At 44.5% G+C, this 26,126-nt stretch overlaps 1 protein-coding gene across 1 annotated transcript in view; it reads right to left on the bottom strand.

Moving 5' to 3' along the window:
- Window positions 1-2,823: 2,823 nt before the first annotated feature.
- The window catches only part of DDX10 (DEAD-box helicase 10), a 329,406-nt gene continuing 306,103 nt past the window's right edge, over window positions 2,824-26,126 (bottom strand). Inside the window, exon 18 of the mRNA XM_035008875.1 lies at window positions 2,824-3,082. Within this exon, the coding sequence (XP_034864766.1) occupies window positions 3,079-3,082 (4 nt within the window). The 3' untranslated portion in view covers window positions 2,824-3,078. The remainder of the gene's footprint in view (window positions 3,083-26,126) is intronic.

Raw genomic sequence — 26,126 nt, 5'->3', positions numbered from 1 at the left:
TAAATTGCCAAAACTGCAAGCCACCAAGATGTCGTCCAGTAGGTAAATGGATAAGTAAATGGTGGGATGTCCAGACAATGCAATATTATTCTGGACTAAAAAGAAAGGAGCTGTCAAGCCATGAAAAGACATGGAGGAAACTTCAGTGCATATGACTTAGTGGCAGGAGCTAATCTGAGCCATGCTGTAGGGTTCCAATTCTATGACACTCTGGGAAAGGCAGAGCAATGGGGACAGTGAGATCAATGGTTGCCAGATGTTAAGGGGGAAGGATGGGGGAATCAGAGAAGCACAGGGGATTTCTTGTATGATACTATGATGGTAGATACCTGTCATTATACGTTACTCCAAACACATAGAGCGTATAACACCAATGGTGAAGCCTAATGTGAGCCCTGGACTTCGGATGATAATGACGGGTCAATGGAGCTTCATCAGTGGTTCAAATGTACCACACTGGCAGGGGATGTCAGGACCGGCAGAGGCGTGCACGTGTGGGGTAGGGGGGCGATGGGAAATCTCGGTACCTTCCCTTCACTTTTGCTGTGAACTTAAAATTGCTGTAAAAATTAAAGCCTATTAAAACTATTTTTAAAAGCCTCATTCAGCCCTCAGTTGCAATTACCAGATAAGCAGGAATTAAAATAATTACAAATTTTGACAGGTTATGTGATGAAGGAATTAAAAAAAAAAAAAAAGAGCCGTTGAGACAACACAGAATATGTTCACCATGCAGACTTCCAATAGCCTGGATCCTCTGACAGTTACCTTCACTCCAACGAAGTTAGGGCTAAGACAGGGCCGCGGACCTTAGGCCTCTGGGAATCCATTAGTCTAAGCCACTATCTTAAGTCTCGTTCCCTTCTGTCCCTACCAAAATCTGGTTTCTGACCATCTGAAGTGGAAGACCAAAATCTGGAACTGGTCGTATAATGTGGATTTAGTAGATATTCTCCTAACCAAGCCCTACTGGCTGAGCTGACAGGACCAATGTGCTCCAGGCTTTCTGTAGAGTGTACAGATGGTGGCCACAGGACCCTGAACACAGTGGTTAAACTTGGAGTACAGCCTCATTAACACATACTTCTCCCAGGTGACCTGTATGATTACGCTTTGTATGAAACATAAACTGTTTACCTATGGTAACTACAGGAATACCTTGTTTTAACACTTTGCTCACTTGGTGTCTCTGCATCACATTTTGGTGATTCTCGCAATAGTTCAAATGTTCTCACTATGATTATGTTTGTTATGATGATCTGGTGATTGGTGATGATGGGTCACTGAGAGTCAGATGATGGTCAGCATTTTTAGCAATGAAGTATTTTTTAATGAAGGGATATACATTTTTTAGACATAATGCTATCGCACAATTAATGGATTACAGTACATTGTAAACATAACTTTTATATGCACTGGAAAATTTAAAAAATGCCATTTGCTTTATTGCAGTATTCTGGAACCGAACCTGCAATATCGCTAAGGTCTGTCCCTATGTAATGTAATTAAATATTATTTTACATACTTAAATATTATATGAGCATATGTATATATACTTATATACTTTTATATACTTATATATTATAAACTGATTAAATATGAATGTGAAAAGAAAGACATTGGTTCCTAAAATGAAGTCAAATGCTTAAGAAAGACTAAGCCATTAAAAATTGCTGGTGAGGGGCGCCTGGGTGGCTCAGTTGGTTAAGCGTCTGCCTTCAACTCAGGTCATGATCCCGGGATCCTGGGATTGAGTCCTGCATCGGGTTCCCTGCTCGGCGGGAACAATGACCCATTCTAAAAGATAAGTTTCTTTCTGCTCGTTTGCTCTAAAAGACAGGGACACGGCTCACTGCTGCACCGACCTTGGTTTCCCCAGATCCTACTCAGTTATGCACTCAGCAAAACTCGTTGATCGCCGACAGTGAGCCAGGCACTGCGCAAGGCACAGGAGACAGGCCCAATCCCATCTCTCACATCCTCCCAGTCACAAGCCATACAAACGCTAAGAAAGTTGTCTCCAGCTCTGAAACAAGGCCTCCACAGGCAAGGCCAAGGCAAGTGACGCACCTTGAGTGCAAAATGTAAGGTGTTACACTCAGGCTGTTTGCCCACAGCCTCATGTAATCTCGAACCCGAGGCACCTTGCTTGCCATCAGTAGATTTCCCTCCCTGTGGGCAGGCTCCCCATTCCTCCTCCTGACCATGTTGAGTCTTTCAGCAGCTAGGCTTCCAGAATCTTCTTTCTTCCACTCCTTCCTAGCTCACTGCAAATCTCCAGGCTTTGTTTTGCCACACACGTGTTTGGTGGGCTTTGACATAGTTTGCACCTGAGAATAGATCTTAGCGTTTTGTCGAACCGTAAATTTGTCAACCTTACTACTCTTCCGTAAAAAAGAAATCGCTGGGTGTTTTATTTTTCAACAAAGAAATCAGCAAGCAAACCTTTTACTCTGAGGTGGTCAGGATTCAGCAAGTAGAGAGTCCTACACTTGTGTGAGTTTAAAGATGCTGGGGAAAATCTCCTGCTGGAAGAATCTGCTGGAGACAGGATAAAGCAGTCGTAAAGAGTTTAAAGACTGACGAGGAAGTAGTAAAGACCTGAGTTCGGTTTCAAGTTCTGACATTTGTTAGTTGGAGTAAGATATAAAAAAACGAGTAAGATATAACCCTTGCCATGGAGTGGCAGGCAGCTCATCAGGATGACAAACAGATGATCCCAACGGGACGAGCCAAGCACAGTGACGGAGACATGGGGGGAGGGGGGTGCAGGGGGAGACAAAAGGAGGAGGGGCACCTGAGCAGAGTTTTACGGAAAGAATAGAAATTAGCTGTGAGTAGAAGAGGCAGAAGAGCAATCTAGGCAGAGGGGCCCTCAGGACTGCGTTCAATTTTTCCGCTTTCTCCTCGTCTGCCTTGGCTTCTTCCCATGCTAGTGTGTCTGCTGGTTTTCTGTTCATTGCATTCGAGCTCAGCAAGAGTGGGACAGCATGGCCAGCCCCCACCCAGGGCAGCACAGCCTATACTCACGCCAGGCCACGGAGGTGGATCCGTGTCAGGTGCCTGTTCCCGGTTGAGTTACCTGCAAACAGAGCCGGGCGGGTAGGTTAGTTAAAGCACCGTAACATGTGCACAGCTGGCTTCGCTCAGAAGTTTCCACCCAGCGTCCTGAGCAAAGGCACTGGGGTGGAAAAGCACTTCTGTTTGAACTGCCAGTGCTTGGCCATGTTGGAAAGGCAAGCTGGAAGAGGGGGTGTTGAAGGATGAAACTGGCCCAGGTCCTGGAGGCTTTTGTGCCCAGGATTGGGATATAGCGGAGATAAATCTCTGTCTACAAACTCAGATATGCAAGAAAATCACATTTCTGCAGGGACTTTAAAGCCAGTGCTTTAAGCCAATGCTGAGGCCCCTTCAAAAGGTGGCAGAAGAGTCCATCTCCATCAGTCGAGGCGCTTGTCCTTAGGGTTAAGCAAATACCCAGGGTCCTCTGCAGAACCTCTGCATCGGGGAGGCACCTCTTGGACTTTGGTCATTGGCCCTCACGGGGAACCGCTGAAACACTTAGTGTTTGCCCCTGTAAATCTCTGCTTCCTTTTTGCTGAAGGCAAGCCCCTGCCCCGCCATCCCCCAGGGGGTGACAGAGTGTGAAGACGAATCCAGCTCCCCAACCCATACCCACTTCTCTCTCACACACAAGCAGGCTTGGAACATGGGTGCCCTCCTCCCAGAACACCAGCTCAGACCCCTCCTCTTTCCCACCCCCTCCGTCAGCCACGCATTTTCCAGAATGAAGCTGGGGTTTTAGAGGACCTGTTGGTCCCATTAGAGAATTCACTTATTAAACAGCCCGGCTAAGCGTGATGCATCACAGGATAACACGTCTAAAAGTGGGAAAATGAAAGCAAAGGACATCACTGTCCCAAGGAAGGCTGCGTGCCGTGGCCGAAATGAGAATCCATCACTGACGGAGATGGGGTTGAGCAGAGAGTGGCTGGCCCCGGGGGAGGTGTGAGATCAAGGAGGCAGGAGTGTCTTTCAGGATTGATTTGGCAGAAAAGGAGACAGCAGTATTTCAACAGGAACCTTAGAGCAAACAGAAAAATCAGTTCCCTGGCCAAAACAAATGCCGAAGAAAAACTACATATTTGGAATATGTTTTTCCGTCAAGTAAGGGAGACGCATGCAAGGGCCACAGAGCAAAGTTTTGCAAACAGGACAACAGTGAGTCATCATCATCAGAGCCTTCTCCCCTTCCACATCAGGAAGACCCAATTGTAGGAAGGGGATCTGAAGATCCGGGATCACCCCTCCATGGTTGTGTGCTCTCCTGCAGTGGGCTTACACAGGCTGAGCCTCAGTGAATTGGCTATAAAATGGGAACAATAATCCCTCCCTCACAAGTTGCTATAGTTACAATGATCCTCTGCAAAGCTCTCAAACCAAGGCCTCTTATCTACTGTATGATTCCAACTTTACAACATTCTGCAAAAGGCAAAACGATGGAGTCGATAAAGAGATCAGTGGTTGGGGGAGGGGGAGGATGAACAGGAACACAGGATTTTTAAGGCAGTGAAACTCTTCTGTATGATCCTCCAACGATGGACGCGTGTCATTCTAGATTTGTCCAAACCCATAGAAGGTACAACACCAACAGTGAACTCTAACGCAAACGGTGAACTTTGAGGGCTTATGATGTGCCAATGTAGGGTCACTGATGACAGCACATGTGGCCTCCTGGTGGGGATATTGACACCGGGCGGGCTGTGCACGAGTGGGGGCAGGAGGTATATGAGAAATCTCTGTGCCTTCCTCGCAATTTTGCTGTGAACTTAAAACTGCTCTAAAACTAAAATGTGTTCATAAATAATAAATAAATAAATAAAGCCTATCTTAAAAAAAAAAAGAGCCCAAAGTTAATGTCACCAAACTCATTAGCATGTTAGTATGGGATGCTCTCCCTCTGAGCATGCATTCATGTCTGACACGGTCCCAGGGCTCATCCCTCTAGCCCCCATTCCAACATTGCCTGGCACCGAACAGGGGACAAGCCGCTTGAACGTGTCTCATCATGTGGCTTCCTCAAGGTCACACAGGTTTTTGTCTGGTTCGGGTGGAAGGAGCAGGCCTCTGAACTTAGGCACCTGCTCCGTCCCCTTGCAGATGGCTCAGAGATAGCTTCTACCCATTCCAACCGGGTGCCCGCCCCCAGGACTCCCGTCCCGGTATTCCAAGTGCTGGCCCTTCCTTCTTTAATATCTCCCTAGCCTGTCCCCACCCCCTGCAACTGACAGTCGCCGCAGAGACCACACATCCTTCCCTCTTGCTCCCCTGCCTGGGCTCACAGATACGTCCAGATGGGCCAGACTCCACCGAGCTCATACCAACCCACGGGGTTCTGCCCTGGGCTCTTCAGAGGCATCGTTCTGTTATAAATGCCCCTAAGGAAAAGCAATAATAGCATCACTACTGAACATCTATTACATACCAGGCACTTTTACATATTTTCTCAGAGAATTCTCACTATAGCTTTTGACTTAAGCTATAAGTCAAAAACCCACATGTCCATTTTCAAATGAGAAGACTGAGGCTCAGGAGGTTGAATCCCCAGGTGGCATTTAGAGGAGTCAGGATTCAAAGCAGGTCAGTCTGACTCCAGAGCCCATGCTCCAGTCCATCCCTGAAGCTCTCATAATTGAAACATTATTCTCACCCTACATTCCTCCCAGCCCCGTTTGGTGAAAGGACTTCTCAGTCCTCCTGCCCAGACGTCTGTAGGAGACAAGCACTCGAGTTTCCCAGTCTCCATTCTGGGTCAACAACCTCCTTCCCGCAACAGATGGTGGGCAGGCCATCAGCCTACACCTTTCCTCCAGCTGCTATCACAGCCTGCTTTCCTCTATGCCCCCGGCATCCTTCCCAAGGCTCCAACACTCCTCTTAAAAATCCATTTAATTCCTTGGTCTCTAAGTTTCTCTAAGAGCTAGGGACCTCTGACTCTGCTCCACAGGAACCAGCAGGGACATAAGAATTCCAGACATCATCATTCCTCCACATATCTGCAAAGCGTCACACCATGTCTCAGGCTCTCACTGCCCACATTCTTGACCCTTTCTCCACCTCTCTGGTGGATCTCTTGTGACCTCCATTTCCTCCCCTGGATTCCCAGTCCACCCCCAGCCAGGGTTCATTCACCCATGCCCCACAGAGAGTCGACTTCAGCAAAGCACTCGCTTCCATTCTAGAATCCCATCTGCATCTATCCAGCCCCGCCAAAACAAAGCACCACCCTCTCTCCCAAGACTTTCTCCAGAAAATAATGGCAATCTGAAAAGTGAACGTAGGGTAGTAAAAATGACCCTGAGGGGCGCCTGCATGGCTCAGTCACTTAAGCGGCTGCCTTCAGCTCAGGTCATGATCCCAGGGTCCTGAGATCGAGCCCCGCATCAGGCTCCTTGCTCCGCGGGAAGCCTGCTTCTCCCTCTCCCTCTGCCCCTGCTTGTGTTCCCTCTCTCGCTGTCTCTCTCTGTCAGATAAATAAAAAATCTTAAAAAAAAAAAAAATGACCCTGAAGCTGTGTCATCATAAAATCAAGTACATGCTGCCAATCCCAGCAGGGCCCCTCCTTCTGCTGAGAACCCGTTGTGCAGCTTTCAGCTCTCTCCCCAGCCTGGGGGGCACTTCCCATAGCCACCTCTCCCCCCGTTGCCCTTAGCCTCCATCCCAAATGTGCCACCTTACTTCCTACAGATCATTTTACATTTACTGGGAAGGTTATAACAATTTCATGTGATTTATTCCCTCCGCTTTCCCAGCTTCTCCTTAAATATCTCCAGAACGTCCCTCACTCTCTGAGAGGTGTCCTGCTTCTTCGCTGGGACTCACACTCACACCTGCTCTCATCTCCTCCAGCACCTACTTTATCTGTCGTCTGTTCTCTCCCTCCTGTCCCCAACCCTTTCTCCATCCCTCCCACCACTGGCTCCTTGCGCTATGCCCACAGACGGTATGGTCTCCCTGAGCTAAATCGGTGCATCTGGCAGGACCTTGACTGAATGACTCAAGAGACATCATGGAACACTATGAAGCAGGCACTGGGCTTGATGCTGGTCAAGCAGAGAGAACTGGAATAGAATTCCACTCTCAGGGAGCTCAGATTCCAGGGTGAGACACACATAACGAAGAATGGGACAAACTCCAGGCAAGGAGTAAATACAGGATGACATAGGGTAACAGATGAAAGACATCTACGGCAGACTGAAGGGGTGACACTTGAGCTTGGTCTGTGTCTCTTAGTAACACATTCTGAGGCAATCAAAGAAAACTCATCAATAACCGCCACAGAGAGAGTTTTTCTCTCGAGCTCCATCCGAAGACCAGGAGAGGCAAGTCCAGAGTGGGCACAACAGCTCAGTGACGTCATCAAAGACCCAGTCTCGTTCCATTTTTCTGCCTCATCATCCTCCGTACATTGTCTTCCACGACCATGCTCTCCCCTTGGGGTTGCAAGATGGTCACTGTGCTTCCAGATCTCTCGTCTACTTTCCAGACAGGAGAAATAGACATGAGTGAGGGACAAAAGACTCCGTGGACAAACTCTGCCTTTTATTTGGGAATGGGTACCCTCTGCCAAAAACTCTTTTTTTTTTTTTTTTCCAGAACAGCAATCTATGGCTCCCCTGGCTGCAAGGAAGATGAGGAGGTTACAAGGTTTAGTAGGACAGAAAAAACAAAGTTGGCAAAGAGTATGGAAGTAGAGAAGGGGGAACAGGAATCATGTGTCTCAGGTGAGAGAGGCCTGGTTTGTTGGAACCATCCAGCAGTTTGAAAGGGACTCAGGGGTTATGGGCCAGGTGCAGTGGAAGAGATTGGCAGCGCCTGAGGCCATGCCGTGGATTCGGACTTGGTCCTGAAGACTCTTGTAATAGTAAGGATTGGATTTCTATTTAGAAAGGTCGGCCTTGAGGCAGAGTGGGTAATGGATTTTATCAGTGCAAGACTGGGGGAAGAGAAACCTTCACAGTGTCTGTCTCAAAGAGGACAGTACAAAATAATGACATGTACTAGCGTGACAGAAAGATGTGGTTCTTTCCATAAGAGATGTGCTGCAGATGGAAGGATTCTTTATCTTTTCCTGTTGAGTCATGCCATGTCTCAGTTCCTTAGCAGGCTAGAAAACTAAAAGGCAAGAGATAAATCAAGAAATACTTGAAGCATAAATGACAGATACAGGTCCTATGTATATTATACATAAAGTCTTATAAATCCAAAAGAAAATAAATAAGCATCCCAATAGAAAAATGACCAATGAACATGAACAAGCATTTTGCAAAAGAAATAGTAGTGGCTAATACAGATAATTTAAAAAACTGTTTATTAGTCATTGAATAAATGCAAATGAAACATTTAGAAATATATAAACTGGGCAAAGATTAAACAAAAAAATAGCTAATATTTATTGAGTGCTTGCTATGACCCAGGTTCTCTTTGAAGTACTTTACATGAATTCATTAATTTAATCTTCACAACACACCTGTGGGAAAGTTACTATTATTATCCCCTACACTTTAAAGATAAGGGAATAAGCCATTACTCAGACTCGTACAGCTCTACAGGGCTGAAGAGAGAATTTTCATTCAGAGACTTGGGCTCACAAAATCATGTTCCTGACTATTTTACCCTTGACTTCTGTGGAGGACTAAACATTTATTGGATATTTTCTATTTGCCAAGTACAGTGCTAAGTGGTGTGCACAGATGATCTTCCATATAACCCTTACAAAAGCTCTAGATAGGATTTTTCTTCTTTTTTTCTACTTTACAGACTAATGAAAGTAGTCTCATAAACTGAGACTAAGAGAAACTAAGAAGCATAGTCAAGGGCGCCTGGGTGGCTCAGTCAGTTAGGCGACTGCCTTCGGCTCAGGTCATGATCCTGGAGTCCCGGGATCGAGTCCCGCATCGGGCTCCCTGCTCGGCAGGGAGCCTGCTTCTCCCTCTGACCCTCCCCCCCTCATGTGCTCTCTCTCATTCTCTCTCTCTCAAATAAATAAATAAAATCTTTAAAAAAAAAAAGAAGAAGCATAGTCAAATTAACAAACGGTAAATACTAGAACTACGTTTGTTTGTCCAACAGCCTATACCTGGTGTTGGAAAGAATTTGGGAAAAAGTCACTCTCATATACTAGTGGACAGGTCAAATGGAATAACCACTGGGAGAGGCCATATGGCAAAATTCATTGGTTTTTACAGCTTACCCCATTGGCTAATAGAGGTTTTCCAGCATATTATTTCCTTTAGAAATCACTGTGTACAAAGATTCTTCTAAAAGATGTTTGATAAACATTATTTATAATTTGGACTGGAGAAATAGCCAATGGTGTATCCTTATAAAGGAACATCATGCAGCCATTAAAAGTGAAGAGTACACTTATCTTGATGAGCACTGAGTAATATATGGAATTGTTGAATCACTGTATCGTACACCTGAAACCAATATAGCACTGTATGTTAACTACACTGGAATTAAAATTTTAAAAAATGACACTATAGTAGAAAATTTTTATGACATGAAGAAATGGTAAATGATACGTTTCATAGGGAGCAAAGTTAGATCACCAAACAGTAAGTACCATGTGATTTCATTTTTAAGAAAATGTGTAATATAGAGTTGACCAACTAGACAGCTAGATAGATGGGCTGGCTAGATTGTTAAATACATAGAGTTATCTAGACAGCTTACAGTGTGATTTTTTTTTTACTATTAAAAAATGTTTAAAGTGGTTACCTCCCATATAGTAGGATTTCAGGTGATTTTTTTTTCTTCTTGGTACTTTTCTGTATATTTCCAATTTCCTGTTTTCCCACTTTTCAGTAGGAAAACAATGCCAATTTAAAAAAAATTTTAAGATTTTAATTTTTTAGGTAATCTCTACACCCAGTGTAGGGTTTGAACCCACAACCCTGAGATCAAAAGTCTCATGCTCCACTGACTGAGTCAGCCAAGCACCCCAACAATGCCAATTTTTAAAAAAAATTTATTTATTCAAGAGAGAAAGTGAGAGCAGGGGTAGGAGCAGAGGGAGAAGGACAAGCAGATACCATGCTGAGTGCAGAACCCGACGACTCTGAGATCATGATCTGAGTGGAAACCAAGAGTTGGATGCTTAACTGACTAAGCCACCCAGATGCTTCATCAATGCCAATTTTTGTGCATGGTTCTACAGAATAAACTAAAAAAGATGTCTCAGGCTCTTATAAAAGCAATATTTCTACCTAAGGTTTACGGACAAGGGCAGGGATGATAGTGCTAGGGCAGACAGAAGCCAAGAATAATGGTTAATATTCCCCATAGACCAGGCACAGAAAAAATTAGTCCTTCCTCACAAACCCAGCAAGAAAATTCTCTAGACTCTAGATCCCTTCCCATCAGGGGAATCGAGACAATCCCCCCTTGCCTTAAAATCCTGGGTTTTCCTTTAGTGGTGTTCCCCATAAACTCCTCTGCCCCAACTGCAGCCCTAATGTGCTTTCCTGTCTGATGAACCAGGCGTCCCGCTTAGTTGCTGATTATGAAGCCAAGTGGAGAAACGCAAGTCAAGTTGAGTTTCTTGACAAGAAGAAGGTGTCTCTCCCAAGTGCAGGACTGAGAAGGGCCACTGGCTGCTTCTGCTGCAACATGGGCTTCATTCTTCTGCGTCTGCATGGGCAGGCTCCCTGCGTTTCTCTACCCTCCAGTAGAAGATGTCCCCCACCACACCCCAGCCGTTCACAGCCTTAGGATCAAATGCACAGACTAACTGCAGAAAATCCAGTTGGCTCAGTGTGGCTCAGGTACCCCTCCTGGTGGTCACAGCCAGGGCCCCGTGTGTGGGTTCCAGAGCACACCTGTGCAACCACATTGTGACCCTATGGAGAGAGGGCATGGTTCCCAGAAATGGGAGAGCTGCGAAGAGCAGAGCAGACACTCCCCAGAGGTCCACCCTGGGGTTCTCTGGGCTGCACTAACTTATCCGCAGTTAGGATCCCACCAGCTAGCACCAGCGGCTCTTCTCTCGGGCAGTGATTCCTGCCCGCCAATTGGATGATAAGGGACCGGACCGACCTTACACCTCTCCTTTTACATCTTCCTCAGCACAGTCCATCAGAGGCTTTCCATACGCACTGTTGGGTTGCCTGAGAGAAATGTCAGCATCTAACGGAAGCAAATAACATGGTGTAAACACCCTAGAACGAGCTTCCCAGTGATGAAGCCAAACAACTCTGCTCCAGAATCAGAATCAAGGAGGAGGGGTGGGTTTTAAACTCTGTGTGGTTTAGGGATACCTGGGTGGCTCAGTCGGTTACATGTCCAACTCCTGATTTTGACTCGGGTCATGATCTCAGGGTTGTGAGATTGAGCCCCGTGTCAGGCTCCATGCTGGGCGTGGAGAGCCTGCTTAGGATTCTCTCTCTCCCTCTCCCCCTGCCACCTCTACTCCCTCTCTAAAAAAAAAAAAATAAAAGAAACTCTGTGCTTTAAAGTGGAACTCAATACTGTGTGTGTGGGAGGGGGCATTTTCTCTTCATTGGCCAAAGGGACCAGATGAGAGACTAGAAATCACCTGCATTTAATAATAGCACACAGCTTTCCAGGCTGGAAGCCTATTAAAAAGATATTTTGGTCCATGAGAAAAAGCAGCAATGTTTGCATAAGAATGCAAACAGAATAGAATTTAGATCCCATCTCTTCAGGCCTACCTGATTCCAAGCTCAGACACATTCAGAGAAGGCCATTTGGGATTTGTTTTAATTGGATTTTCTAATCTTCCATATATTCTAATGAGCTGGGCAGGGGGGGATCTTCAGCCTCTGTCAGACAATTAAAAAACTTTCTTCTCTTTGGGTGCCTCTGTGTTGGGCAGTGAGGGGGAGGAGCGATTTCCTGTGAATTTCCATCACCTGAGGGAATTTCCCAGCTGGCAGCCTTCGGGAGGTGCCATCCAAGCCTTTTGTTTCCATCTCCAGGGAGCCCTGTGTTGTGAAAGGCCCAAGGACCCTCACAAACTCTCAGAGAGCCCACTGCCGTTCAACCTGTTGCACTTCACGATGCTTGAGCAAAGATCTACAAATCTGATCGCCACCAGAGGTCAGTGGGCTCCGGATGGGAAGGGCAGAGAGCTCTGCTGACCGGCAGCCACCCAACAAAGGGCACGTCGCCACAGAATCCCTGACACTCCACCAGGACGGGAAGGACAGGGACACCCAGAAGGACAGGGACACCCAGATGGACAGGGACACCCAGCTCCTTAGCAGTGAGGTCAAAGAGAACATGGGTGGGCACAACGCTTTACCACCTCTGACCATATGTATCAGTTTGTCAGGTTTTAAGATAAGTACCACAAAATGGGGCAGGGGTGGGGGAAGTTGTTTAAACAACAGAAATTTATTTCCTCACAGTCCTGGAGGCTGGAAGTCCAAGACCAAGGTGTTGTGGGTTTGGTTTCTTCGGAGGCCTCTCTCGTTGGTTCGGGGAGGACCCTATTCTCGTTCACGTGGTCTCCCCTCTGTACACGTCTGTGTCTAAATTTATTTTTATAAGGACACTGGTCATATTGAATTAGGACCCACCCTAATGACCTCATTGTCATTTAACTACCTCTTCAAAGGCCCTATCTCTAAATACAGTCACATTCTGAGGTACCTGGGGTTTGGACTTCAACATATGAATTTGAGGGGGGCACAATTCATCCCATAACACCATCCAAAGGAACAAGCCAGGAGTCTACCTACTTCATCCAACCCCCTCTGACCCTGTTGGGGCGTCAGATCAGCCCTGTTCTTAAGTGTGCAAACTCCAGACAGACAAGCTAGATTCCAATAACTGCACATCCAGACACAAGCTGTGAGACCTTAGGTAAGTTACTTGTCCTCTCTGGGTTAGTTTCTCAGATGCAAAATGGGGATGATTACAACAGTGCCTAAGTCCTATGACTGAGGAGCTCCATGACAATTCAGTGGGTTTACATGTATAAAGGGCTCCGAACGGCCCCTGACATGAGGTCAACGCTTCGTAAATATTAGTGATTATTATTACTAATTGAGCCACTAAGGCACCCCAGCTAATTAGTGGCCCAGCCTGAGTGGGGGTGTATTGGATCTACCCAATGCATCATGGAAGGTTTCCTCAAAGAACAGAACCAAGGGTGTTCTTGAGCCCATCCTGAGACTGACCTCAAGCTGTCAGCCACAAATTTGGGAACAAACACCCATCTACCTTCCAGAACCCTCAGCCGGCTCATTCTTCCACTTATCGCCCTCCCCTCCCCCACCCCCCACCCCCAGGACTTAAGGCTTCTGCTTGAATGGGATGAATTTGCATGTACTTGTAAGTCCCATTGTACAGGCTGAATTGGCAGGCAATGAATATTTCGCTTTGTTTTTCTTATTCTCACTGAAGACTACAAAGAAAGGCTTAAACTAATCTTCAAGATAAAAGTCTTCAAGTGACTCTTCTTTCCCAAGCCTATTTAGTCTTGCCTATAGCTAATCAGCTTGCTTGTCAAAGCAGATTCTAGACGTGCTGGAAATATGTAACAGGAGGAATATATAAAGACAGGCAACATTTTGCTCTGATTCACTGCGCGTCTGACATTGGAGGGCGCTGGGTCTCCAGCACCAGACGCCCTGGGATCCTGCACTGTCACTAACATTAATAGACCTTTACTTTGAGAACCTACTATGTGCACATCACTGCCCAGAGGTGGGGAACAAAGAAAAGGTAGCAGGTGCACAAGCAAGTCCCTCCAGGGCACTGAGAGTATAGTATGACTTCATGCATACGAAGGTGTGATAAATGCTGGAAGAATTACAACCACGCTGCTCGGGATCCCAGAGGAGGCAATGCTTGTCACGAGGGGGCGCACAGGGACGCTGTGTAAGAGGTGAGCCATGAAGGATGAGTAGATGACAAAACGGTGATAAAGACCTTCACAGTACAGTAACCAGGATGAGCAAAAGGAACAGAGGCCCGAAAATGTTGAGGTGATGGAGTAAAATATCACCAGCAGCCAGGGAGTGGCGGGCGGGGAAAGGGGCGAATGCGCCCCAACAGCATGCCTGTGGGATTCCTTTACTTCCACGGCCAGACTTGAGTGCGCATGGACTCGGGGACCAAGCGCACCCGCCTTCCTCATTGAATCCAGGTCCCCATTTTCATTCCCATTTCCTGCTTGTTTTCCTACTCTCCGCCCAGAAGCTGGAAGAGCCTCCTAGGACATCACCATCCCTGCAGAAGGTCCTGTCGGACAGCACCATCTCAGGGAACACTACTCGAGCCAGCGGGTGGCTTTGGGACGGGTTTGGACCAGAGCAATTCCAGGACCACTGCTTAGGGGAGTGAGAAATCAGAAGCATGACAGTTGATTTCACATACGATTACTTTTGCCTTTGCCAGCAAAGCATGTAAACATTCTGAAGGAGGACCTGATTTCAACCGGGTTCTTGTCAACACCTTTCATCTCAATGCTTCTTCATGGCTTCGCTTCATGTCCTTGGGTAACCAAACTGTCATTTAGAACCGAGCTGCCTCCACATCGTTGATGCCATTTCTGGCAGAAGCCCATATATGTCCCATCTCCCCGAGAAGAGTTTAAGTTCCTTAAATGCAAGGATTTGTCCTTTATATCCCCAGTGCCAAGCCCAGTGCTTTGCACATAGCAGATGCTCAAAAAGCATATGCTGGTTCATGATGGCTCACTCTGACTTAGTCCTGCTTTCCTTTTGAGCCTCCTCACGCCCACCCCCAGCCTGCTCTCTATGGTTCACTTCTGCTGGGCTCCAGGAGCTTCCCCCCAAATGCTCCAGGCTCTGTAGCTCCCAGGCCTTCACATACACTGCTTCCCAATGCCCTACTCCGTTGTCTGGCTGGCATTTGCTCACCCCCCAGGAATCAGTATAAACTCCCTGTTCCTCACCTTGCTGACCTCCAGGCCTGGGGTAGTTGCCCCTTCTAGGAGGTCCCTCAACGGCTCCTCCTGTTGTGCTCATCATTCCACACACCACTGCCAGCCTACCTGTCGGCATTCTCCACCGGATCAGGAGCTCTGTGAGGGACCAGAGCTAGCTTCTTCGTGTGACGTCTGGCACATAGCAATCACACAAATGTTTATAAAATGAATGAGTGGATGGATGAGCCATAGAAATAACTGCTTGTCAGATAAGTTCAGCTGAAGATTTATAGAGGTGACGTGGATCCATACCACTCACATTCTGACATTTCTTCCTCTCTATCCATTACAACTGCAGACAGATAGGAACAGTGAGCTTAAAACTCAAGAGAACACTCGCCCTCAGTGGTGGAAACAGGGATTTGAGATGGGGAAAAAGCAGAGAGATAGATGAAAATATATTTTTAAAATCCTAATTCTTAAGCTGAGTGGTGAATTCCTGGTGTTTAATTTACTCATATGTTTTAAAACATGTACGTGTTATATATTTTACGAATCAAATACTACGGGATATAAAATAATTAAAAATTTTTTTCAGAGTTCCATGAGTCTTTAGTGACAACTTCATTTTAACAACTCCTTTTGCTGCATTTCATGAATATTTTAATGATCATTTTTATTCTTTCAAATAGGGAACAAAAGGTGCTGCCTTGAAGTGTTAATGGTAATGGGTCCCGTCCTTTCTCTGCAGGTGAGGAAATGGATGTCGGTCCCTATATCAGACCCTTGAGTCATCTTTAAAAGATTGTTTTCCTCTCCAGCCCAGATGGTCTCGGTGACCCTATAGACAACCATACAACATCTGTACCTAAATGCACCACTCCTGATAGCTCCACACCGACGCAGAGTGACACTTTCTTCAAAAAAGATTTTATTTATTTACTTGAGAGAGGGAGAGTGAGAGCAAGCGAGCGAGCGAGAGAGAGAGAGAGAGAGAAGCAGACTCCCCGCCAAGCAGGGAGCCCAACGTGGGGCTCAATCCCAGGACCCTGGGATCAAGACCTGAGTCAAAGGCAGATGCTTAATGACTGAGCCACCCAGGCGCCCCGATGCATTTAATTTCTAAACTGCCCCCAAATCCCATTAAAATGAGAAAATTATATGGCATGGGAGCAAGAAAGATGCCATCAGCACACCAGAAATTTTGAGAATTTCATGAATATTTCCACCCACCCTTAACTGGGGTTCCCTTAGCTGCTAGAATGAGGGATATGCAGATTATATTAAAAATTATTTAAAGTTTGCTCTGCAAGACTTAATACCTAATTATATTTGACTTTTATATTAAAACTTATTTTATATCTCCTGAGCATTCTACAAATGAAAGTAAAAGGGGGGTAGTGGGATTTGGCTCAGAACCACTGGAGGATAAAAGCAAACTAACCCAGAAGTTGGAAATTTTTTAAATAGAGAGATAACAAAAAACCAGGTTGTTGGACATTCTCTGGAGTTAAACCATCAGCCTCCTCTGTGTGGAAAGAGGTGGCTCTGCTTGACCTTGACTGTGGCTTTCCTTGCCCCAAGCCTCTTGGTATTGATATTACTTCAGCAGCCCAGTCTGAGTAAGGTTTTCTGAATCACTCATTAGGCTGTAGGTGGGTTAAGAACTGATAGTCTGAGTTCCCCGTCTTTCCAACAGAAGACAGCCAACTGTAAGCGCTCGATTGCCCTTTCGGATGGCGCTTCATCTCCGGGTTCCTTTGGGTCTCTCCCGTTTCCATTCTGGGGAGCGGCAGGGACCGTAATTAGGTGTGATTTAAGTGCTGCCTCGTTCCTGTCAAATGCTAGCGCACAATCAAGGGAGTTTGGTCAAGAGGAAAATGTATTTTGGAGAAGAAGAGGAGAGGGGGAGCAGGTGGCCCTGGGCCATCTGCTTCAGAAGGGATAATGAGGATCCTGGCTTGGCTGAGACCATTTTAAGAAAAAGCATTTGCAAGGGTTGCTGAAAAATGGAGCATCGATTCTGAGAAGGAAGTTGGAAGAGAGAGCAAAGGTTGAGTGGGTGAAACCAGTGCCGAGTCAGCCCTGAAGACGAAAACTTTCCCAAAAGGCCTGGCCAGAAGGAAATGCTGCAAGTAAGAAGGAGGCTTCAGAGTGGAAGAGATGACCCAGCTCTGAAATCTGGGCTCTTGTATGCGTTGATCTCACCCGACGATGCCTCTAAGCTCCAGGAGGCGCGGCAGCATCAGAAGAGCTATGGACAGAGATGTTTGGGAAATGGAAAGGTTATTTTCCTTCTCAATCTCTGCCCTGTGTGGCCATTTCTTAGAGTCTCTACCCCAGTCAAGACAAAGGGTTTAGGCATAGAACTCCTGGTGAAAACACCCAGGGAGAAAGAGATAAGATAGTAAAGGTCTCCGGGAAAGAAGAGAGGAAGACAGGGAGGGACGGAGGGATGGAGGGATGGAGAGAACAGAAAAAAAGTACAGAGGATACTGTTGGGCTTTCACTTCTAGAAAGTATCAATTTACGAAGAAGCATCATGAATTTAGGTCGATGAAGATGGGACATGGTTTCTATAAAATTAGCAATTCAAAGGTACTTGTGCTATGTGGTTTTTAATAAAGATTGCACACTTAGAATGTAATGCTTCAATTTTAGTAGTTTCTGTAATGTGAACTAAATTAGTCAATGTATTGCAATATTTGCCAGCATCTATTATAATCACTGTAATTACCTTCATCTGTCTATTAAAAGACAATTTCTACTTCATGTCATTATCCTTACAAAAATAGCACAACACAAATTAGAAATTATCGACAGACAAATTAGAGTTTCCTACCAGAATGGGGGTTTCTCGCACAAAAACTTCAGTGATAGAGCCCAAGTTTGGTTACAAGAGTTTAAACTTCACTCATAATCTGGCATGAAACGAAGTTACATGGATCACTTGGAGGGGCAAGAACCTTCATGAATTCAGACTTCATTAATGTGAACTTTGTCATGTTTATCTTTGCTATAAACATAAAACATAGTTTCCCAGCAAATTATTATTACCAAGTCATTGTTTTTCAAACAAAAGCTTCCTAGGGCTATCTTTAAGAGTCTTGAGGGTTTTCAAAGCAAGAACGTAAAAATGTTTTATATGCTACTGTAGAGACCCTGTCACAAGGGCCGTGCTTACCCCCCCTTTTTTTTGGAATTAAAAATATTGTAATAGCTACTCCCATCTAATACATCAGGAAAAAATATACCATACTAAAAGGTAATATCTTTTCCCCTTTCCCTGCTTGAAAATAGTCTTATTACAAGGTTACAGAGAAAGAGTTTACTGAAAAAAATATAGTAGTATCTTCATGCGCGTAATAAACATACTGTCTGCTTTTCTACATGCTGTATTGGGACGGAGTCTTGCCAAACTCCATATTTCTATGGTGTCCTTTAGAATATCTCCTTTTAGAAAGGGGATAAATGTGAAAGCCCTCTTTTCTCCCAGCTTGGCATCCTTTGTGTCATTGGCTGGCTTGAAATCTACTATGAAGTGCCTGAGAGTCCACTGATCTCTGGATAATCGCTGAGATGTTCTTCTAAATCCCCTTGAATTTGAAGCAGAAATGCCTCTCATCTCTTCCCAATGCCACCTTAGCCCACCCCTCTCCTGAGGAGTCCCCTACATCTCCTTCTGACCCTTTATACACAAAAGTGGTCAATGTGAGCCCTTCTCCCGAGCACTAGAGCACAATATCTAGGGAATCCTCCTTAAGTCACCCAGGCTTACGCAGCTGTAAATAATCCCAAGTCACAGAGTCATAAAATCCTCCCATCAGAAAGGATGGCATCCAGTTCAAAACTTTTGTGTTATACCTGAAAAAAATGAGTCCCAGGGAGATGAAGTGACTTGCCCAGGGTCACACTTCTCTTAGCTTTAGGAAATGGAGAAATTCAGCAGGCAAAATTATGCCTCTTAGCCTACTAGTTCTTGTCATATAGAAAATAATAGAATGGCACAATTTTTTTTTCTAGTCTAGGCTTCACATTAACTTGAATGAGCTTTTTCCTTAATAATCTGTAAGCCCATGAGCCTTTATTTTATGCATGGTAAAGTTCTGTTAAGAAAGGAAATTCTCAATGTATTTCCCCACATTTTGGCCCACATTGGCCCACAGTACAGAAAAGAGGTCTTGCGCTCGTACTCTGGTCCCCCTCCACTTACTTCCTTGCCCTCTCCACGAGAAGGGGTTGTGTCCCTGACTGCTCGGGGCCTGATGTTCATTACACCACGTTATACCAGCTGATTTCGTCCCTGTGCCTTAAACAGGAGAGATCTCTTTCTTCTTTTCCTTCCTGTACCAGCAGCAGCAAGCTAAGCTCACAGCCCTTTGCACTCCCAAGCACTCCACAGTTAGAAAGCAACGGCCTTATCTGCCACCTAAGGAAATGCCCATCCATCTCCTCTCTTCTCCCATTGGGCAGCCTGACTTGGGCTACCAACTTTGCCTTGGGCTGAATAGTATAAATCCTCTTTGGGCAACACTGGCAATAAATATGTCCCTTGCTGATATCTAGCTCCTTTTTCCTGGTATTAACAGGTGTGCTTTGGATTAGTCTGTCTTTGAGTCATCATTCAAAGATCCCTCTTTAGGTTGGGGACAAGGGTGAGAATGAGCAGAGATGCTGAGGGAAAGAAGCAGAAGAGGCGTTTCAGCTCATGTCAAAGGCATGCAGCCTGTCCAGCTCAGTTCTAACAGAGAAGCCCTGTGTGCAGGGGGCCGGGGGCACAGTGGCTGGTTACTGGGTCTTTGCCAGGCTAGACGACTACTGTTGATGCTAGTAATCTGTTTCCCATGTGGTCCTTGTTTTTTGTAGGTACACATTCCCTGGAAGGAACGCCAAAAGGAAGGGGAATGAGTGGGAAGGTTCAAGTACCAATTCCTACTCCAAAGTGACAGAACAAGTACCTAACTCCATAACAGCACAGATTAAAAAAGATCCAGGTCATCATCTAGCGAGAAACAACCCAGCTCCTAAAGGAAGGTCATCTAGAGGATGCCGCTGCCCCAAGATCTCTGCTCATTGTTTCCTGGAGCCATTTAAGAAAGCACAGAGAGGGATGCCTCTGTTCCCATTTGGTTCATTTTTGGTCCTTTCCTCCAACACCAATTCTCAATTGGCTTGAGCTCTTTGGTCCATTTACCAGAAGGAGAAAGTACCTGATCATGCCTGCCTCAAGCAAGTCTGCCTCCAAAGGACAAAAGAAGAACCCCGCATCGTGAGACCACACTGAGAAGCTTGCCCTGGATGATCCCTGAGGTCCTACCCACAATAATCAACCTTCTAGTCGCAGTTCATTCTGTGCCTAGTTTAACTGAAATGGACACGTGTACGAAACAAATGTTACTAGACAGAGAAACATAAATAGAAGCAATGCTTGTAAAGATCCAAAATATGGAGTACTTGGAAGATGGTGCCAACGGAGCAGAGCCATCTTGAGCATACTGAGTACCACGCTCTTTGAAGTAAGGAATAGAGTTGGTCAATGTGATCTTCAGCACAATACAGTGAATTGAAAAGAGTGCCAGGCAGTCAGGAAACCCAGGTGCTAGTCTTGCTGACCTTTTAACTGGCTGTGAGACCTGGGGCCACCACAGTGTCTCGGAACATCTTATACATGCCTCATCTAGAAAATGAAAGAGATGAAGAACATGACTGATGGGTCCCTTCCAGCTCTAGGACTCCACGTTGTTAATGAAATGATAATGATAATAATAATAATGATAAAGATAATAAATGATAATAAGATAATAAGAGGATAGCGCCCCTTTTTCTAACCATAAAATATAAACCTAAAAGTGGCACAATTTATACTTAGTTTTTAAAAGAACCAAACTCAATAAAAATAGTTTGTCAGAGAAGATTGAAATTCAATCCATTAAAATAATTGCTTCCCGTATTCCAAATTCAAAATAGATTGTTTCAGTCCATTATGAGTGATTTTAAGAACTCTTACATTAACAACAATTTGGCCCTTTCCCTGAAAAATCCTGGTGGCTCATATTTCTGTTCTGTAAGAGCAATTAACATCTCTCTCGGTGGGAATATGAGCAACAACTTGGGGCCATAAGTAACCAAGGAGTCCATTTTCATTTCCAGGAGTGCAAAAAACAAAACCCCAAGGGTTTGGGCAGAAGCTGGAAAACAGCAGAGATGTTGATTGTGTTTTTAAAATTCCAATTTCATTTTCAAGTGTAGAATGTGCCCAGAAGGAGGACTCAACGCAGCAACCTATAGCAAATATCCTTAATTACTTCCTTCCCAGCCTCCTTCAAACATTAGCAATCTGGAGGCTTGGTCCATAAAACTGGCCAGAAATCTCTCCAAATCATTTTCTAATCATCTACTTGAAAAGTAGGCAGAAGTGCCACCGCGATGTGACTCCCCTAAATAATTAGTCAACAGAGTGAGGCTCTGACCTCTGAAATCCTCTAGGACCAATGGGATTTCAAAGGCAGCAGCAAAACCAAAATTTTGTTTCCCTTGAAATCTAAATGTCATGGTTCTCTCTGCTTCCCTTGTTTTACAGACTGAGAGGAAGTACTTACTGCCTTCTAAGTTCTGAGACAGCCCAAACATAAAACAGTTTGCCTTATTGCTTTCACTATTACAAACATATTCACCAGACTCTGTGTCCCAATTTGTAGCCTGAAAAATTGGATATCCTGACGACTGGCCCTACTATCATTTGCCCTCTCTGCCTCCCACATGCTCTTTCTTTCTCTCACTTCTTTTATCCAGGCTGGTACCAATCAAGTAGGCTTGGTATTTCTTTAAATAAAATTTACAATTCCTAGCACCCCAAGTTGGTTTTGGTCAAAAGATTCCTTCAAATACTTACCAGTAACACTCAAAAATGATAAGAATTTCTTTTGTCTCCAGGAGTTATTCTGCGATGTCTATTACTGGTATAAAAGCAAACCTCTCATAGAGAAATAAATGCCTTGTCTAGCAACATCCAACACCACAGGGTAGGGAGAGGGGAGGAGGCTGGGACACAGGGAGGCAAGACGAGGAAGGGTCAAAGAGAACAGAGTGCACAATTTATCTTGGACAGAAGACATTTTGAAGACCCTTTTAAGTTTCATAAAACATCATCTCCGGAACAAGATCACTCATGGGAGAGAAAACATGGCCACAGTCTGTGCCGGCGTTGGACTTGGCAGGAGTCAGCTTGAGGGAACCTAGTGCTCTGCTTGGGCAGGTGGGCTGTGCTGGACACTTGAGGGAAGATGTCTGAGTGATGCGCATTCAGACATCTTCCCGCTACCACCTCCTCTTCGGAGTTTTGCAGTTGCAATTTCCCTACGCCGTCCGCAATACAAACAGGCCCTTGCCCTCCAGAAGGCTAAGTGGATTCACTAACGATGCAGCAGAAGTCACTGGACCTCGGCTTCAGGACTCCTCTCCTTCCCGGCAGGCAGCCCCCACGGGACCGGCCCATCCTGCAGGGGCGTGGGGCCGGCAGGAAGTCATCATTGGAAGGGCCGGTGTACCTCCCTTCCTGACCAACCAAGGCAACATCAACTGTGGAGCGGTGCTAAGCAGCGGGAATAGCGGAGATGAAGAGATGGATTCTGTTTCTACAAATAAGCCTAGAAATCTGTTGCGGGACTCAGGTCATAAAGGTGCAACACACACACCAGGTTCCCTTTTATTCACCAAGAAAACCGTGGCATTATAGAAGAATAGTTTCGTGCTCACAGAAGATGTTTCTACCTCAAGGCCCTTTTAAATGTAAGTTAGTGTTCACACTAGAACCATGCAGGAAGGTGTCCTCTCGTCCAGGGCATGGAAGAAGAGGAACTTTCTAGGCCTTTCTAATTTTCAAAAACAACATTTTCAGTCCCAACGTATCAGCACCTTGATTATTTTAAAACTTAACACAGAGTCCTCTGGTGTGCCGACCTGGCCTACTTAACATCCGATATAGCTAACTCCCTCTTCAGTTTTCAATCTGACCCCAAAACGGCTTACGGTTTGGGTGAAGCCACAACTGCCAAGTAGCTCAGCTCGTCTGATGGACAAAAGTCCACGACGGTAGAGCCGGTTGAGGGGGAGCCATGGAGTTGCCGTCCTGACCACCATCCTCGTGGTCTTTCGAGCTGTGCTGGATCTGGAGAGCCTCTGGTAGCTCTCTCCACCACTTCTTTCTTTTGTAATTTTTCCTTCCCTTTTTTTACATTTTATTTTTCAAGCTCTTTATACATAGAATACACACTTGTAATTAAATGCACAAGGGCATCCTATCAGGTGTGTTGGGTTTGTCATTTTGTTTTGCAACCTTGCCCGCCCCCCCTTCTCCCCATGGCTTCATCCACATCATGGCCTCTTTCGCCAAACAGGAATCTCCTGGTGACAACCTAACCTGTGTGGTTCCCTATGCTCATACAATCATATACAAACACCCACATATACTCATATAACCATATACATACAGAAGAGATATGGCATTGCTTGTTTTACAAACATAATTCTATTGTAAATGCTTTTCTGCCTCTTGCTTTTCTCCTCATTGGAAGTCCCTCCAAGCCTGGTGATGGAGTTAGAGGTTTATGTCTTTAGTTTTTGCTTGTACTTTTTTAATGCCTGCATAAGATATCAGGGTATGGATGAAAAGAGAGTAATTGATGAAACCACTCCCCTCCCCATGAATATTCACTTTGCTTTCCATGTGTAAATCTGCATTAGTCAGGGGCCTCCAAAGAAACAGTGTCAATAGTATGCATACATAAAGAGAGAAAGAGATGTATTATCAGAAATTGGCATGGGAAGTCCCAAGATCAGCAGTCAGAAAGCTGGAGGCCCAGGAGAACCAATGGTATAGTTCCATTTCGAGTCTGAAGGCCTGAGAATCAGGAGAGCTGGTTAAGTTCTGTCCAAAAGTCAGCAGGTTGGAGACCCAACAAGATATTGTGTTTCAGGGGCGCCTGGGTGGCTCAGTTGGTTAAGCGACTGCCTTCGGCTCAGGTCATGATCCTGGAGTCCCGGGATCGAGTCCCGCATGGGGCTCCCTGCTCGGCAGGGAGCCTGCTTCTCCCTCTGACCCTCCTCCCTCTCATGCTCTCTGTCTCTCATTCTCTCCCTCTCAAATAAATAAATAAAATCTTAAAAAAAAAAAAAAAGATATTGTGTTTCAACTCAACTCTGAAGAGACAGGAAAAGACTAATGTCTCAGTCCAAGGCAATCAGGCAGGAGGAGTTCCTCCTTACTGTTAGGGGGGTCAGCCTTTTCCCTCTAGTTACATCTTTGACTGATTAGATACAGCCCACCCTCATAGGGGAGAGCAATCAGCTTTACTCACTCTACTGACTCAAATGTTAATCTCATCCAAAAATATTCTCACAGATAAACCCAGAAAAATGTTTGACCAAATATTTGGGTATGCTGTAGCCCACTAAAGCTGACAAACCAAATTAACGATCACAATCTCTTTACATACTAGTGTTTTCTTTTTTGAGTCAGATTGAGTCCCAATATTGGGATTACTGAACAGGAGGAAATGTGTAGTATTAATTTTAATGGTTTTAGCAGTTCGTTTTCCACAAAGACTATAAAAATTTACATTTTGCCAGCACTGTATAAGAGGACTCATTCCCTACCGGCAATGGATGTTATTGCTTTTTAAAATTTTGGCCATTTTATATCTCGTTGTTACTTAAAATTGGATTCCCTGGACACCAGTGACTTTTAATATTGTCTTGTAAAGTTTTGGCCATTTGGAGCTGTTCTTCTGCCAATAGTCTCTGCATATCATTTGACCATTTTCTACTGGGTAGTTTGTCCCTTCTTCATGGCTTGCAAGAATTGCTTGTATATTATTAGATGTATGACTCTTAATCCCATTTTTTTAATTGAAATTTTTCTATGACTATTATGTCATAGAAAGTGACATAAAGTGACCCAATTTTGCTTTCCTCCAGATGAGGAACTAGGAATCCCAAGGCTATATTATTAAATCCAGGCTTTTCCTGTTTTTCCTTTTGTTTTGATTATTTGTATGTTTAGGATCCTTTGATAACTGTTTCTACTTTATTTTTTTTCCCCCATTTTATTGGGCTGTAATTGACACACACCATTGTAAGGTTACGCTATCGAGCATAATGATTTGACTTGCATGCCAGTAAGCTTAGTGAACATTCATCATCTCATAGATATAAAAAAAATTTTTTTCTTGTGATGAGAACTCTTCAGATTTACTCTCTTAACAATTTTCATATATATCATATAGCAACATTAACTATAGTCAGTAAAAAAGCAAAAAGTAAAACAAAACAACAACAAAAAAGAAAAGGTAAAACCTTTTCCTGTTGAATTACAATGCCTCCTCTGGACTAGACTAACTTCTCACATAAATCAAGCTTATTTCTGGATTATCTATCTGTTCCACTAGTCTTTTTGTCTACACCACTCCAGTAATATATTGATATAATCTCATTTTCTTAAAAGTGGATGGTGATATCTGCTGAGGGAGATCTTTCCTTCATTTCTCTCTCACACACTTTTCTTGGCTAGTCTAAATTTTTTTTTTCTTTCTTATAAACTGTAAGATTATTTTGTCTAATTCCCAAGACAAAAACTCCCTATTGGGATACTGACAGGACCTCCTAAAATTTGTATATGAACTTTAAAATTACCTTTTTTCTATTAAATTTTTTCTTTTGAAAAAAGGGAAGTCTTTCCAAATGTGCATAGATTGTGTGTCCCTCAATAAGGTTTCAGAGTTTTCTTCATATAGGTTCTGAGTCTTTCTTAACATACTTACTTATAAATATATCATAGTATTGAAATATTATAAATGAATTTTTCCATATCCATTCTGACTGCTTACTTGCAAACAAGAAGTCCAGTTTGGGTATTTGATATGTATCTTATTCTAGCTATCTTGCAGATTATCTTATTAACATGAGTCATTTTTTTTAATACCTAAAAGTAGAGCTTTGGGGCTTTGAAGGGCTCTAAAAAACCATGTCACCAATAAAAAGAAATTGTTTTGCTACCAGTTATTTCTTTTCTTGACTTATTTCATTCACTAGAAACTCCAACAATATTGCATAATGATGGTTGGAATATTCCTTTCTAGTTCCTGATTTTAACAGAAGTAGACTAAGTGTTTTGCCACTTAATCTGGGATAATATTTGCTGGGGGGT

This window comes from Mirounga leonina, unplaced genomic scaffold (genome assembly GCF_011800145.1).
Source record: "Mirounga leonina isolate KUSES-001 unplaced genomic scaffold, KU_Mleo_1.0 Mir_153, whole genome shotgun sequence".
Taxonomy (NCBI): domain Eukaryota; kingdom Metazoa; phylum Chordata; class Mammalia; order Carnivora; family Phocidae; genus Mirounga; species Mirounga leonina.
Note: the sequence above shows the minus strand (reverse complement) of the source record. Positions and strands in the feature narration are given on the sequence as shown.